This window comes from Oreochromis aureus, linkage group 12 (assembly GCF_013358895.1).
Source record: "Oreochromis aureus strain Israel breed Guangdong linkage group 12, ZZ_aureus, whole genome shotgun sequence".
Lineage (NCBI taxonomy): Eukaryota > Metazoa > Chordata > Actinopteri > Cichliformes > Cichlidae > Oreochromis > Oreochromis aureus.
This window is the reverse complement of record NC_052953.1, coordinates 559,867-575,801: the sequence shown is the minus strand read 5'-3', so window position 1 is coordinate 575,801 and position 15,935 is coordinate 559,867. Positions and strand designations below refer to the sequence as shown.

At 44.7% G+C, this 15,935-nt stretch overlaps 1 protein-coding gene and 1 long non-coding RNA gene across 4 annotated transcripts in view; one reads left to right on the top strand and one right to left on the bottom strand.

Moving 5' to 3' along the window:
- LOC116311594 (noelin-like) overlaps positions 1-2,943 on the bottom strand; it is a 17,815-nt gene extending 14,872 nt beyond the window's left edge. Inside the window, exons 1-2 of the mRNA XM_031728751.2 lie at positions 2,232-2,943; positions 1,338-1,487 (exon numbers count right to left, since the gene is read on the bottom strand). Of these exons, the coding sequence (XP_031584611.1) occupies positions 1,338-1,487; positions 2,232-2,327 (246 nt within the window). The 5' untranslated portion in view covers positions 2,328-2,943. The remainder of the gene's footprint in view (positions 1-1,337; positions 1,488-2,231) is intronic.
- Positions 1-15,935, top strand: part of LOC120443133 — a 27,386-nt gene extending 11,451 nt beyond the window's left edge. The window contains exons 3-4 of one of the 3 annotated variants that reach the window (XR_005615168.1): positions 13,717-14,359; positions 14,701-15,935. This is a non-coding gene — a long non-coding RNA (uncharacterized LOC120443133). Of the gene's footprint in view, positions 1-13,716 lie in introns of all 3 variants that reach the window. The other 2 variants (XR_005615167.1, XR_005615166.1) reach the window with 2 other exon arrangements.

The window sequence follows — 15,935 nt, the reverse complement described above, 5'->3', positions numbered from 1 at the left end:
CAGCTAAGATACTGCAGGACACTCAAGCTCCCAGGACTCTGGTAGAGGACCCGAGTTTGAAGGATAGACCACCCGCAGGGGCGAGAGGAGAATTTTATTTTTTATTTATGACCACAATGCATAGAAGAACAGCAAGCCAAACTCAAAACAAGGCAAGTGTTGAGTGTTTCTTAACATCACAGTGCATTATATAAACTAGTGCTCCCTTTGACAGAAATCCCCTAATCATACTCAGTCTTAAAGTCAGATTATTTACAAGAGTTCTCAGTGTATGAGACTGCAGAATTAAACTGAAATTTTTGGTCCTTTGAATTAACTCCGGAATGATCATTCTCACTGAGAGAGGACTTTGTTAATAGGGTTTTGATTTGGTGATTAGGTTAGGGTGTGTGTTTGTGACAATGCGCAGGCATGTGTGTGAAGTAAAAGGCTATTTTCTTCCTATTAAAGAAAGGCGAAAGCCACCATCAGGGTATCTGATACATATTTTTGTGCATTACAAGAAAACACCACAAAATACACCATCAGAATACTGCTGACAAAATAGTCAAGAGAATTATATTCAGCATTTTCCAATTACAATATTTTTAGCTTTTTCAATCACCTGTAGGAGCTGTTTGGTTTGAAGGTCCTTGAAGCAGATCACCTGCTTCTGCAGCAGTGCTAACAGTACTAACAGAAGTAATTTTATTTTATGTTTTTACTTTAAGTCTATGGACAACAATGACTTTTGAACAGCCCTAAAACTCGCCCAGCAAACCAAATCCCTCGTGGTGATCTTATTCCTCATCATCTGGAGGGATGCCAAGCTTCTCATCCATTCAGAAGCATCCGGCCAACGTAAGTGACCCAGAAGTGCATCAGGGCAATGCCAGCAGTGCCAAAGGATCCAGAACCACATGACACCGCTAATAAGCTCTGACTCAAACTTCTGCTTCTCCGTCAGCTGCGGGTATTGTCTGTACTGTGGCTCAGTGTGTGTTCCACCATTTGCCTTTCTGCTCGTTATTCTTGCGGGTCCATGCCATAGCAGGGGTGCTCCAGTCAGAAGGGCCCCTAGCGCCCTCCCAAATGAAGATGTGGCTGCATTTCTGCCAAAAATCTAGCGTCTCTGCGACTCTCTAAAAATCTTGACCAGGTGCTACTGCGCTGACCACTGTCGCCAAAGTGCTTGCTCATAGGGGTTCATATGATTGTTGGGTTTTTCTCTGTATGTATTATTGTAGGGTCTACCTTACAGTATAAAGTATCTTGAGGCCACTGTTGTTGTGATTTAGCATTGTATAAATAAAACTGAATTGAAAAATTGAATTAAAATTTTCAGAGGTATTTTATACCTTTTCTAGCAGTTGTCGTAGTTGCTTGGTTCGAGCATCTCTGGAACAGATAGTCTGCTGAGGAGCCACCACTGTACAAACACATCGACCTTCTGAGTCCTGAGCTGAACTGTAGACCTGCCAGCCCTCCTCAGGGGTTGAAGGACCCACCTAAACGAGGGTAGGATGAAAATTAGGACATTATTAAAACAACAGAAATATGATGTGTTCTTCACAAGGATCAGTGTGTCTAAAAAACAAACCCATTGCTGAAGTATCAAAACCTTCAATAGCTCTACAGTCCAGCAAAGGCTCCACTTTTATTATAATTTTTACTGTTAACAGTCTTTGTATTTCAGCTGTAAAGCTATTATGTCTATGTCACTCTCGCACTGAAGCTAATCTGCTGTTATCCATCGGATAATCCGGATTATTAGCAGATTTATTATTAAATCAGGTGAGAAATGTCATTACATATTAAATACATTCAGAACACTTTCATCTGGCTTCATTTGTTTCCGTTTTATCAACCTGTGCTACTGAGCAAGGCAATGACACGGCTTTATCAGCTGAAATTAATTATCGCGCTGAAAACCACGTGACCTGGATTAATTATCAATATCTGAAAAATGGTTGCATAAAGGGAAGGTAGATAAAAAACAACATTAACCCAGAGTTATCTCAAAGAAAAGCACATTTACATTCTGACTTAAAGATGATCAAAGATTTGGTCTCTGATGCAGATCGAGATCGATTGACACCACCATTTTCTCACCAACATGGAAGTGTGTCAGAAAAAAGGTTTTACAGCCTGTGACTGAAATTCACCAGAACGCACCAAAACAGATCAGAATACATGATACCATGAGGGAGTCCTCACACGGCAGAATATAAATAGAAGCAGGGTCATGTTACCAGAGTAAAGTGTGATCCGAGCAGCAGCAGCAGCAGGTAAGCACTCAGCAGATTCTCTTCAGACTCCATCTCTTTCTCCTCAAAGCTTAGACACATCTACGTTAGCCTGTTTCCTATGGATTCAGCTGGTTAAGGAGCTGCTGATTAACTGGGTTATTTGTTCATCTGCTACCTGACGCTGCCTCTGCTCCTCTCAGCTCCTCTTCCTACTGCCTCCTTCTTCCTCTTCTTCTCTGATGCGACGCCAGAAGTCAGCCAAATGGAAATAAAACTGCTCTGCTGAGTGTGTGTGTGTGTGAGAGAGAGAGAGAGAGAGAGAAAGAGATGATGATGATGATGTCACAGCCTGCCTGGTGAACAGATCGGTGGAACAGCAGCAGAAGGAGGAGGAGCTGTCCATGCTGCTGAGTGTGTGTGTGTGTGTGTGTGTGGGTGTGTATTCCTGCAGGAAGCCATTTGGTCTCAGGCAGAAAATGTCATCTTTTTCTGAAATGTTGTATTTCATATAAATATTTTAGATTTGAAGAATTAAAACAACTCTTGATGGGGTTCAAGATATTTTAGAGCTGAGCACAAAAATCTGAGTTTTCTGTTCATGCATGAACTCACCTGTAAGGTTCATGAGATTAAAATTATCATGTGGTTACATCAGAAGCAAAAGACTAAATGAAATAATGTTACAAAGTTACAAAATCTAAGAACTAGTTCTAATATACACAAATAGCTCAATTCTAAATATCCAGAATATTATCAAAATTAAATGTACATAAAATATTCAGTACTCTGCTGCAGCAAGAGTCCTGACAGGGACTAGAAAGAGAGAGCAGACTTCTCCTGTTTTGGCTTCCCTTCATTGGCTTCCTGTTAAATCCAGAATTGAATTCAAAATCCTGCTCCTCACATACAAGGTCTTAAATAATCAGGCCCCATCTTATCTTAATGACCTTGTAGTACCATATCACCCCATTAGAGCACTTCGCTCTCACACTGCATGCTTACTAACCCCAACCAATCGCAGCAGATGGCCCCGCCCCTCCCTGAGCCTGGTTCTGCCGGAGGTTTCTTCCTGTTAAAAGGGAGTTTTTCCTTCCCACTGTCGCCAAAGTGCTTGCTCATAGGGGGTCATATGATTGTTGGGTTTTTCTCTGTATGTATTATTGTAGGGTCTGCCTCACAATATAAATAACCTTGAGGCGACTGTGGTTATGATTTGGCTCTATAAAATTGTTTTAAACTGTAAAACTTTATTTGTTTTTTTGTTTTTTTAGTATCGTTGATCAACAACCACTAATCAATGGCCATGAGTCCCATTCACAGAGAGTTGGGGAATGGCTGCAATCACAGCGTTGTAAGATGGTGACAGATGTACCCTTAGGCCCCCTCCTCGATTCAGAGATGGTCTTTCCCTTTTCATGTAAATGGCCTCCTTGACTCCACGCTCAAACCAGCATTGCTCCCTGTCCAGGATGTGTACATCCTCATCATTGAAAGAGTGTCCACTGGCCTGTAGGTGTAAATAGACTGCAGAGTCCTGGCCTCATGAGGTTGCTCTCCTGTGTTGTGCCATCCGTTTCGCCAGAGGTTGTTTGGTTTCCCCGATGTATAAATCCTGGCAATCCTCCTGGCACTTAACAGCGTACACTATGTTACTCTGTTTGTGTCGGGGGGACCCGATCCTTGGGGTGGACCAGTTTTTGGCCAGTGTGTTTTGAGGTTTAACAACCACAGAGACCTGGTGTTTAAAAAAATGAGTCTCAGTTGTTCCGATACTCCCGACACATATGGGATCACTACAGGTTTTACCTTAGGCAGCGGTTGTCCTTCTCTCCTGGATCGGCTGGAGCTTTCTTTAGGCGCGTTCCCAGCTTTGACAAAAGTCCAGCTGGGATAACCACATTTACTCAGGGCCTTCTTGATGTGATGTTCTTCTGCTTCCCTGGCCGCTGTGTCAGTGGGGATGGTGTTCACTCTGTGTTGTAGCGTCCTGATGACACCCAGTTTGTGCTCCAGTGGATGATGAGAGTCAAACCTTAAACACTGATCCGTATGCGTAGGTTTACGGTACACGTCAGCTTTTAGATGTCCCCCATTACTGATGGAAATCTCACAGTCTAAGAAGGCTAACCTGCCACTTTTCATATCCTCCCTGGTGAATTTGATGTGTTGGTCCACCGAGTTAATGTGATCCGTGAAATGTGGTACGTCCTGAGATTTGATTTTCACCCAGGTGTCATCCACATACCTGAACCAATGACTTGGTGGTGTTCAATCAATCAAAGCTTTATTCGTCACATGCAGGTTGCCCTGCAGTGAAATGGGACCCCCCCCCCCGACCTTACACATACAACACAGACATTACATGGGGATACAGGTCGGAGATTGGTAGCATTAGAGAAAAACATTGAAATGTACATTACAATGGGAAAGTACAAGAGGAAAAAAAGAGACCCCTACTCATGCTGTGCTTCCATGGTAGGACAGCATGAGAACAGGAAACAAAAAAACTCCTCTGCACAAAAAAGCACATGAATGTCCACAGCACAACATTATGAAGGACATGACAAGCCACGGGGATGGGTGGGGGGTGAGGAGTTATCCGAAGCGAACACAGCAGCCGCCCTGCACAGCGCTATCATTCCAGCGCGGCACATAGACCCGCCGTGTTCCCCCGCAGGAAACAAGCATCGAAGGCGTTTGGAAAGGGAGGGGGATCAGTGTTTGCTTATCAGTGTAAGTGTATGTGTATGCGTGTCCATAGTTCAGCGGAGACAGTGTCCTTCGCCCTGCCAGGCTAAGTAAACAGTCTACCAGCCAACCCAGGTGGCCTTGCATGGGATGGGAAGGAACAGTCACAACATAGTCGTTATCAGGGATTGTTTAGATCGACTCCAGCCTTGAGCCCGCAGCTGGCGCCGGAAGGGTAGTCATATTATGATTGCGATTGTCTTCCAACAACTCATGAGAATTTCGAGCTGTTTCTTTTAGCACTCCGACACTGGTCCCTCCATCACCCGTTGGATAGCTGCGAGTTTTTCCATGATGTTATTTACCTTCAATTCCGTGATCTTGTCACTCTTTTGCTCACAGATCAGATTCTGAGACCTCGCGACCGCAGCCAACTGATCCGTGATGTATTCCAACTTCCGCCCATAGTTGTTGATTTGAGCGGATTCTTCCCTGATGTGTCCCAATATCCGCTCAGAGATGTTATTCTGAGTATTCACTGCAGCCGCAATTGCCTCCAAGCTCTTGACCACGTCCCTGTCTGTGAGCCCTTTCTGAAAACCCGCACCTCGTCCCGTCAATTCAATCCCAGCGGGCAGCCTTGTGGGGGTTTGAACAGCCGGTTCCACTTTCTTAATTCTCTGATAAGCCAGGGCCAAGCCAGCTCCGATCAGCAAGAACCCTGTTATCATGGTTCCGAATAGGTAGATATCTTCAGCGTCCTCGATCGACAGTCCCGCCAGGCACACGATCCTCCAATTCTGCCACCTGTCCATCGTGTATCCGGCAGGGAAGGTCCCTCCAGGGCACTCGGGCTCTCCCGAGCCCAGACTTCTCGTTGAGAAGAGGGTGTCAATAGCATTCAGAGACCAGTTGATCAAATCCATAGTTCTCTTTAGGGTTTTAGACACAGACTGTGAGAGAGTGTTCCAGAGAAGTGATAGAAAAAAAACACGAGACAAGACAAGGACATAAGCAGCTAAGCAGGGAAGATAGGGGAAAGGAGGAGAGGAGGAAAAGTGCGACCGCCTTCGCTGAGAGCCAAAGAGAAGGGTAGGATAGCAAAGCCCTCTTTTCCACTTCTTCCATGTACAAACTGGCCACGATGGGTGAAACTGGGGAACCCATGGCACACGCATGTTTCTGGGTTCAGAGCTGCCTACCAGTGGGTTGAGGATCGAAGCCAGAAACTTAGAGATGTTATAGGTGACCGAGTTGATCATTCAGACAATCGGTCTTAAAGGTGCACCCTATTTACATATGTATCTTTGGTAAACCATACAGACTTGGTGTAGACTCCCCTGGTACAGCCTGTAGTATGAGCTCCGGTCAATAGCCTTGTCTTGTTCTGACTGCTTCAGACAGTCTATCACCCTCTTCCTGTAACCACTTCCTGGGTCTCGTTTCAGGGGCTCATAAGTGTTTTTGTCACTGAGCAGTGACAAAATTTTCTCATGATAGTCTTTCTGGTTTAGCAAAACTGTGCGCCTACCCTTGTCTGCTGGAAGGATGATAATGTTGTTGTCATTAGTAAGTGATGTGAGTGCCTTCCTCTCCTCTATGCTGATGTAGGATGCTGGGGGCTTCGCATTGCTGAGACAGGTCGAAACTTTCATCTGTAGTTGCTCTGCTTCCACTTCTGGATTATTATTATTGTCCTTCCAGTGCTGATGATGAGGGGAAACCTGGCAGAGTCCAACACTCACTGAAAAACTGCTCCAGGAAGTTTACACGGCTCCCACTTTGGGTGTACAAGGACCTAATGGCCTGTAACAACAGAGCAGGAACCAAAGAACACAGCAGAGTTGTAGGCCTTTTCCTAATCTGCAAAATAACCTGGTTTCAAAGAGCAGAGGTAACACTAGGTTGTTTTTTAAGATTATTAGTGGCATCATTTCTCCCGCTACACCTACTGCTCCTATATCCTCAAATGAGGACTGTCAGCATTTTCTTTCCTTTTTGCTGATAAGGTCAGAAATGTCTTGATGCATGCTCAATCATCCAGGAAAAGAATTCCCAAAATGTTGATTCTGTTTGATAGCGTTTTCAGTGGGAGAAACCCAGAAATGTAAGAAATAATATCACTTCCTCAGCATCTGTGTTGATGGCTCCCACACCAGCTTGTCCTGTTATTTTCAGCAGCTTTACATCAGTAACTGTACTTGATCTAGCAAAACTTATTGGTATGATGAAAGTCCCTTCCTGCTCTATGGACATTTTCCCTACATCTTTGTTCAAAAATGTCTTTCAGTGCATTGGTTCAAGTGTGCTCACTACTGCCTCACTGTTGAGTGATCTCTACTTCTAAGTAGAGATCTCCCCCCTCATTCAGTCCATTCAGGTGTACCCCAAGATTCTGCTTTGGGGCTTCTTTTGTTCTTATTATATTTGCTGCCCCGTGGGCACATTCTGTCACTCAGTTCTTTTTCAAACTACTCTCCTAACCTTGCTTAAACCATCGGCTAAGCAGATACCTGTCAATATCTCTCTCCCCATGTCTCCCTACCATCTATACTGTCATTACTTTCTCAATTTTTTTTACGTGTCTGGTTATAAAGGAAATGTGTCCAAAGTGAATTTTGGACACACACGTTTCAAATAGATCTGTCTGGTTTTCCCTCCAAAGTGGTCAAAGAGCAGTTTACTTACTTGGATATCACAATTACAAGAAAGTATAAATAACTTCTCAAACCAAACTGTTCTACACTATTAAAAATGGCAAACAAAGCCTACTAAGGTGGTCATCCTTGAACACAACTCTGATTGGTTAAATTAATTCCATTAAAACAAACATTCTTACTAAGTTTTTATATCTATTTCAATCTTTACCAGTTTTTATCCAAAAACTGGCCCACACAATGTGCTTACACATGGCCCACATACCGCAAAGAATGACGGCCCTTTGGTGGCAAAGATCTGGTTTGCCAGAGGTGGCCCACACATGAGCCAGCACAAGGACAGTTACAGACACACTGCTGGCCCTGTGCTGGCCCAGAAGAGTTTCAGCTCTGGCCCCAGATGTCAGCCTAATGTAACCCTTAATCAAGCCATGTAATAAGAACATGTGCCGGAACATGATAGTGCAAAAGCTACATGACGAAACTCTCTTCAGAAAATAAATGGACTGATTCTTATATAGCACTTTTCCCAATTACTTATAGTGCTCTATACAACATGCCACATTCACCCAGTTACACACTTTCTCTAAACTGAGTGCTTCCTAACTACATTCATACTCTTGACATACAGACTGGAGGAGCCAGGAATCAAACCACTAACCTTCCGACCAGTAGGTGACCTGCTCTACCACCTCAGTTACAGCCACTCAGTGGTAAACATGAGTAAACACTCACTAGGTTTTGGATAAAGTGTACACACACAAACTTGTCAAACCTGCATTTGAAACATTGGCTACCATAGCAGTATAGTATTGCAACATTACATTTGGGTCTTCTATCTAAAATAGGAAAATAGGCACATAAATAGTGCCATTATTGCCAGACCTGGCCCACATCTGGTTGACATACACCCTGCCATGACACCAGTCAATGAGAAGTGTCAGCTTGATGCCGGATCCGGGCCAGACCTGTGTTCTATGGGTCTGGGCTGCATAAACCAAACCACAATTGGGCCAGATATGGCATGCCATCACATAAACAGAGCCATCATTCCCAGACCTGGCCCACATCTGGTTGACATACCACTTACCATGCCAGAAGTCAGCCAGCAGTGCCGACTTGACACCAGATCTGAGCCAGACCTGTCTGCTATGTGGGTAGTGAGTGAGAAAGGTGACTGGAAAGGAAAAACTCAATGCATCATGGGAATCCCCGGCAGCCTACGTCTATTGCAGCATAACTAAGGGAGGATTTAGAGTCACCTGGTCCAGCCCTAACTATATGCTTTAGCAAAAAGGAAAGTTTGAAGCCTAATCTTGAAAGTAGAGATAGTGTCTGTCTCCCGAATCCAAACTGGAAGCTGGTTCCACAGAAGAGGGGCCTGAAAACTGAAGGCTCTGCCTCCCATTCTACTTTTAAATACTCTAGGAACAACAAGTAAGCCTACCTCTCAATTTTAAATACACATAGACATTGAGGGCTATCAGGAGGGGCTATGCGCTTACCTGCTGCTCTGGCAGGTAGCTCCATGCCCTCCTGGGTTTTAAATGCACCTTAGAACACACATGCATCAACACTACATATGAGCGGGTGGAGGGAGGTTTGGAGTCTTCACACACCCCCGTTCTCTGCGGCCTGCTGGAGCAGGGGGGCTAGGAGGAGGAGTTGGCCGTCCGACTGGGGTCTGGAATGTGGGGCCTCCCTGCTGCTGCGGAGTCGGGGCGGTCTGCTTCTCCCCACTGCAGGTTAAAGGGTAACACTACCTGGGTCTGGGTGCAGTTTCCCCCTCCAGGGGCAAGGGTACCTAGACCCGGTTCTTAGAGTACGCTTGGGGAGTGTGATTGTGTGTACAGTGTCTATTTATGTCTGTCTCCACGTTGGTTGAGTGCTGAGTAATTGCATATGACAGCATGAGGGTGGGAATGGATGTTTGTATCTGTGTGTGCCTGTATGTCTGTGTCTATATGTCAGGTTGGGTATCAGACGCCACCTCTCTGGGGACATCTCAGGCCCTCCAAGGTATGGAGGCCTATCTCCCCCCACCACTCCCCCTGCCGGTGGCGGACACCCTCAGACATCGGTGGGTTGGTGGTTCTTTGTGTCCGGGGATGGGCGTCCAGGTACACACCGGCTCACTCCTTGGTGGCTGCTTGTCGGGGCCTGGAGCCTGGGGCTCGCACGGGCCCATTCGGGGGTGGGGTGCCCTCGGCCTCTCGGCCTGGGGCTCGGTCACTCTGGCACAGCTGGCTGCCGGCAGAGCTCACGGGCACGTCACTGCAACCCCCCCTGGCTTCTGCTCCGTGGCTGCTGAGTGACCCCTCATCTGGGACTCTCCTCAGCTCTTTCTGGGATAGTGGCGCGGCTGCCCCTCTGTTGGTCTTCCTTGGTATCTTGTGCTCTGAGGGCCTCTGGATGTCTGGAGTTTTGATCTCCTCCATACCTGCTTCATGCCCTGGAGGACGGGGCTATGGCCCCCCCCACACCCTCTACCAGATCATTACATGAAGGAACCTTTTAAAAACAAACGCGTCAATGCTCACAGGTGTACACACGGGTGATCACACACACAAACTACACCCTTTTTGGCTCCTACCTCAAAGCACACTGTGCGCTGTCGATCTTACGTGCTGCACAATAATGTTTAATATTTAGTATTTACTGTTATATTCCCATAGATCATCGTGATGTTGGTTATTCTATTACTCTCGTTTTCTTCTGCTTGTTTTCTTTTTTCTTTCTCAACAGGTGATCCAGGTGATCGATATATGTATTTTTTGTCTGCTTATTTTGTTGGTTTTTGTTTTTTGCCCTTTATCCCCGTCCCTCTTCCCCGCTGTTTTTTCCCCCTCTTTCTTTTCCCCATTCAAGTCTGTCCCGTATCTAGCAAGTGAAAATTAAAAAAAACAACAAAAAAACAATAAAAGGTGAATCAAATAGACCATTACGGCAAGGCTGGGATGGTTCATTTGGTAAAGTAAATCCGTTTGGCATCTTTCTTCGCCTTTAGATAATAATTCTGATGGCAAAAGAGCCAAACGGGACAGGCCAAAAAAACCAAAAACCAAAACAAGTAAGCCTGCAGTGCGAGAGCGAAGTGCTCTAATAGGGTGATATGGTACTACAAGGTCATTAAGATAAGATGGGGCCTGATTATTTAAGACCTTGTATGTGAGGAGCAGGATTTTGAATTCTGGATTTAACGGGAAGCCAATGAAGGGAAGCCAAAACAGGAGAAATCTGCTCTCTCTTTCTAGTCCCTGTCAGGACTCTTGCTGCAGCATTTTGGATCAGCTGAAGGCTTTTCAGGGAGTTTTAGGACATCCTGATAATAAAGAATTACAGTAGTCCAGCCTGGAAGTAATGAATGCATGAACTAGTTTTTCAGCATCACTCTGAGACAGGATATTTCTAATTTTAGAGATGTTGCGCAAATGGAAGAAAGCAGTGTTACATCTTTGTTTAATATGTGCATTGAAGGACATGTCCTGGTCAAAAATGACTCCAAGGTTCCTCACAGCATTACTGGAGGCCAAGGTAATGCCATCCAGAGTAACTATCAGGCAAAGGTATAGTCTCCTGCATTTACAATAAACTAGGTAGTGTAACTTCAGCTCCCTGTGAGGGCCTCAAATCCACATGGGAAAAAAAGTTGGATCTCTCTATGTCCGATGATGTTTGGGATTCGGTCCTCACTTTGGTAAATTCCATGTCACTCTGTGCTCGCCACTCTCTATTACATTTCAGTAAGTAGTTCATAGGGCCCACTTATCTAAATCTAAATTAGCCAGGATTTATCCTGGCTAATTGCTACTGGCCTGAAACTGGCTCCCAACCCCCTACTTGTTCTCTTTGGTACAGTGGGTGAGGATGATAAGTGTATTGCTGGGGCAAAATTTTGGAAGCTGTCTTTTGGTTGTCTCCTGCCTATTTGTGCAATTTTAGTGAGGTGGAAAGCTACTGTTCCATCCACCCATGTCCACTTCTGATCTTATGTCATGTCTCAGTCTTGAAATTATCCACTGCTCCGTCCAGAATCAAAATGTCAAATTTGATAAAATTTGGGGTCCTTTTCTGACAAATTTCTCAAAACTTCAATTTGAATTAAATCGAGGATGTTCTTGCTGAGTAACAACTTGGTTTATTCCATATAGGTCTGACGACGTGCCACTTTGTAAGCTTTACCATGTTAATGTGAATGTGAAACTCAGTTGTGTTACACCCTATTTCTGTGGGGTTTGCAAGAAAATGTTTTGTTGTGGTGTTCTGTTTAGTTACTTTATCTATGTATAAATGCGGAAATGTTTACGGCACTGACCCATAATGCACTGCACACGTCATGATGGTGTTGATAAACAAAAAACGAAATGTGTCCACGTTTCACAGCATAGACATTTACAGCACACATAAGCGTTACTTGTAAAAAACTGGATTCCATCAACGATCAGTCCTGGAACAGCCCTGGCTCCATTTTTATGCCCTTTATACACCACAGATCTCTCCTACTCCTCTGCTGACTGCTTCCTGCAACAGTTCTCTGATGACTCAGCAATTGTTGGGCTCATCGACAATGGGGAAAATGGGGAGTACAGAGAACTGATTGAGGACTTTGTCAGCTGGTGCCAGTGGAACTGCCTCTAGATCAACACTGGGAAAACCAAGGAGCTGGTGATTGTTGAGATTTAAATATATATTTTTAATGCTTATTTGCTAATTAGATTGTTTTATGAGAGGCCCAGACTTGACCAAAAGGGCACAGGCAGACAGGAACTTCATGTTTTTGTAGTATATTAGAAACAGACAGAGTGAAACTAAGTTCAGACAGGTTGCCCTGGCAACAGGCCTCAAAAAGGGGAAGTTATTGCAAGCTGCACAGGAAGTTTTAGTGCACAGGCATATTAATAAATCAGACTCAGAAAAGAGGAACTGAGTAGGAGTTTGTTTGTAATGAAACTGTGTGTGACGTGTGTGATGTCTGAAGTACAAAAAAACACTATATGAGACATATCTTGAGCTTCAAATGTTAGAGTTTCTGCAACTGGCTTTTGGGGCTGTGCAGGACTCTCTCTTCCGGAAGATGATTGAATAAAAAGAACTATAAATGTTTTGACCACTATGAGTGGGGTTTTCTCTGTTCTATCATGGGGATCAAAGAATCGGGGTTAATATGATGGACTTTTGCGGGCATAAACCTCCTCCACCTACACCTGAACAATAAATTGGACTGGACTAACAATACAAAAGCCATTTACAGGAAAGGCCAGAGCAGGCAGTATCTGCTACTGAAACTCAGGTCTTTTGGGGTGCACGAGGAGCTCCTGAAGAGCTTCCATGACTCTGTGGAGGCATCAACCATCTTTTTTACTGTGGTCTGCTGAAGAATCAGAAACAGCCCAGTCAGTCCAGTCTCCTCCTGTCCAGTCAGTCCAGTCTCCTCCTGTCCAGTCAGTCCAGTCTCTCCCTGTCCAGTCAGTCCAGTCTGTCACCCAGTCTCCCGTAGCTCAGTTGCCCGTTCGTCCTCCTGTTAAGTTCCCTGACCTGCAGCCACAGCATTCAGAGCCGGCTGTGAGGTCTCTCTTTCCTCAGCCAGGGGTCTCCACACCTGCTGGCCCTGCCTGTCTTCAGCCACAGGTTTCTGCACCTGCTGGCCCGCAGCTGCTCTTCCGTCACCGCCGGCTCCCATGCCGTTGCCTGCAGCTGCTCCGCTGCCATCTCCTCGTCCACATTGGATTTGGCGTCAGCGGGCACCTTCTGGGCCGCTGACTGGACTTCGTCGCCGGCGTGGTCGGCCTCTGGACCTGCTCAGTTGCCACAGCCGTTGGCCACGTGGCCGCCCTCCAGAACTGCTTTATTTCGGACTCGCTTGGGTCAGGTTATTTCAGAGGGCTTCTGCACCCTTATGTCCCTGGCAGGTCCCTGAGGTCCTGTGGCCAGGGCCTGCTAATGGTACCCATAATAAGCAGTGGATTTTGTGGTCTTGTTTAAAAGCCAGTTAAAAACAATATCTTTTAAATCTGCTTTATACTGATTTCTCTTGTTCTGTTTTTTTTTCTTTATCCATTATTGGGTCTTGTTAAGCACTTTGTGATTTTACATCTTGAAAGGTGCCATATAAATAAATTTTTAACTTTCTTACTTACAAACAGGGTGAATATCTGGTCCAGTGGTCCACAGCCAGGACATTGCTCAGTCCACGTGAATCCAGAGTGCATTAAGGAGTGACTGTGTCTGTTTTTTGTTCCTGCGTTGGTACTGAGGAGTGTTTGGACCGCGACATTCAGGAGCTGGTGTTCTCTCTTGGTGAGGTGAACAACATCTTCAGATTAAATTATAAACTACATCCAAAAGGAAACATTTTCAACCTTTAATAGCAGAGTTAGAATTAACCTGTGTTTAGTGTTTGGTTAAACTGTATTGGGGTTTGTTAAGGCTTTGGTTGACATTCGGTAAAAGTGAAAAAGCTAAGTGAGAGCGTTCCTTTAAAATAAACACGATGTGTGAAACGCATCAGCTGCTTCACAGGACACATTCACACTTACAGTTACATAAAAATGTTTAATTCAGCTGCAGAAAAATGTTTATTATCAGATTTTAATCCTTAAAATATGTATGAGAACTGCATGAGTTACAGACGGACGGGTTAAGGCACAAACACTGTTTCATGATCTTCAGACTGAGGAAAACCATCAGCAGGAGAAGAACAGATGGAGGAGGAGGAAACGTATTTAAATTAATAATCATCTTCCTCATTGGGTTGTCATGGAAACAACATCTCTATCTGCGGCTCCTGTGTGTTGAAACCTGCTGAGTACCATCTGACACACACACACACACGTTGGACAAAGACCAACATTTCTGTGAGAGGGGAGGAAACGAAGCGTTTTTGTGAAACCAGAATCAGAATTTTCACTGTATCATTATATCAGCAGTCTTAAGCAGCAGTAATTAATTTGGGAACACGTTGAGATTAAAATCTCTTTTTCAATCTGACCATTAGAGCACACGGTTACAAAATGAAAATTCAATTTGAATTCAATCGGGGATGAAAATTTCTAGTGTGAACAGACAAAAAAATAAAACCAATCATAACGAGCAAAGAATCCAAAAATATTTCACTTTTTCTTTTTCAGAACTCACTGAATGGTCTTGGAGGAAAGGAGAAAAAACATTGCAGACATTTCCCCGACAGGGATGTCACAGATCGACCACCATCACACTGCCCACTGCATCGGCGTGTCTGGACCAGCTCACTGAACTGGCTGACTGTCGCTTGCTGTTTGATCAAGGTGATGACCTTTGGTTCACTTTCAGAGCAGACGGTTTTCAGCCAGCAGTCTCGACTCTCTTAGAGATATTTTCACTCACTGTTTGAAGGCATTAGGACTCTTTCTTGGAGAAGACCGGCGGGGAGTCTTTTAGTTGACTAAAGAAATATCACACATTGGAAGTCATCTGTGGAGAAAATTTCCCCTTCGTTATCCTGTTTTTTTTCACCAGGAAAGCACAAACATCACTCCACTTCCTTCACTTTTCCCTGAATTAAAACCAAACACTCCATAGTCTGTGACATGTAAAATCTGGGCTAGAAATACAGATGGCATCTCTGAAAGCCTGCCAGTTTACAGCACTGACCCATAATGCACTGCACACATCATGATGGCACTCTGCGGGTGGACTTTCACAGGCATAAACATCCTCCACCTACACCTGAACATGGTGGTTTCTTACCAGCTATATGACCATAAAAGCCTGATTCACACAGTCTCCTCTGAACAAGTAGAGATGTGTCTGCTGCTGGAACTCTGTGTGGCATTTATCTGGGCTCTAATCTGAGCTGCTGTTAACTTGTGATTTCTGAGGCTGGTGACTCGGATGATTGTATCCTCAGCAGCAGAGGGGACTCTTGGTCTTCCTTTCCTGGGGCGTCCTCATGTGAGACAGTTTTGTCGTAGTGCTTGATGGTTTTTGCAACTGCACTTGGGGACACATTCAGGGTTTTAGCAGTTTTCCAGACTGACTGACCTTCAGTTCTTAAAGTAATGATGAACTGTTGTTTCTCTTTACTTTAGCTGATTCGTTCTTGCCATAATATGAATTCTAACAGTTGTCAAATAGGGCTGTCAGCTGTGCACCAACCTGACTGCTGCACAACACACCTGATGGACCCATTAAGAAAGTAAGAAACTCCACCAATGAACCCTGACAGACACACCTGTGAGGTGAAACCATCTCAGGTGACGACATCATGAAGCTCACTGAGAGAAGGCCGAGGGTTTGCAGCGCTGTCAACAAAGCAAAGGGTGGAATCTAAAATATAAGACATGTTTAGAGTTATCAATGTTTTCTTTGCTACATAATTCCATAT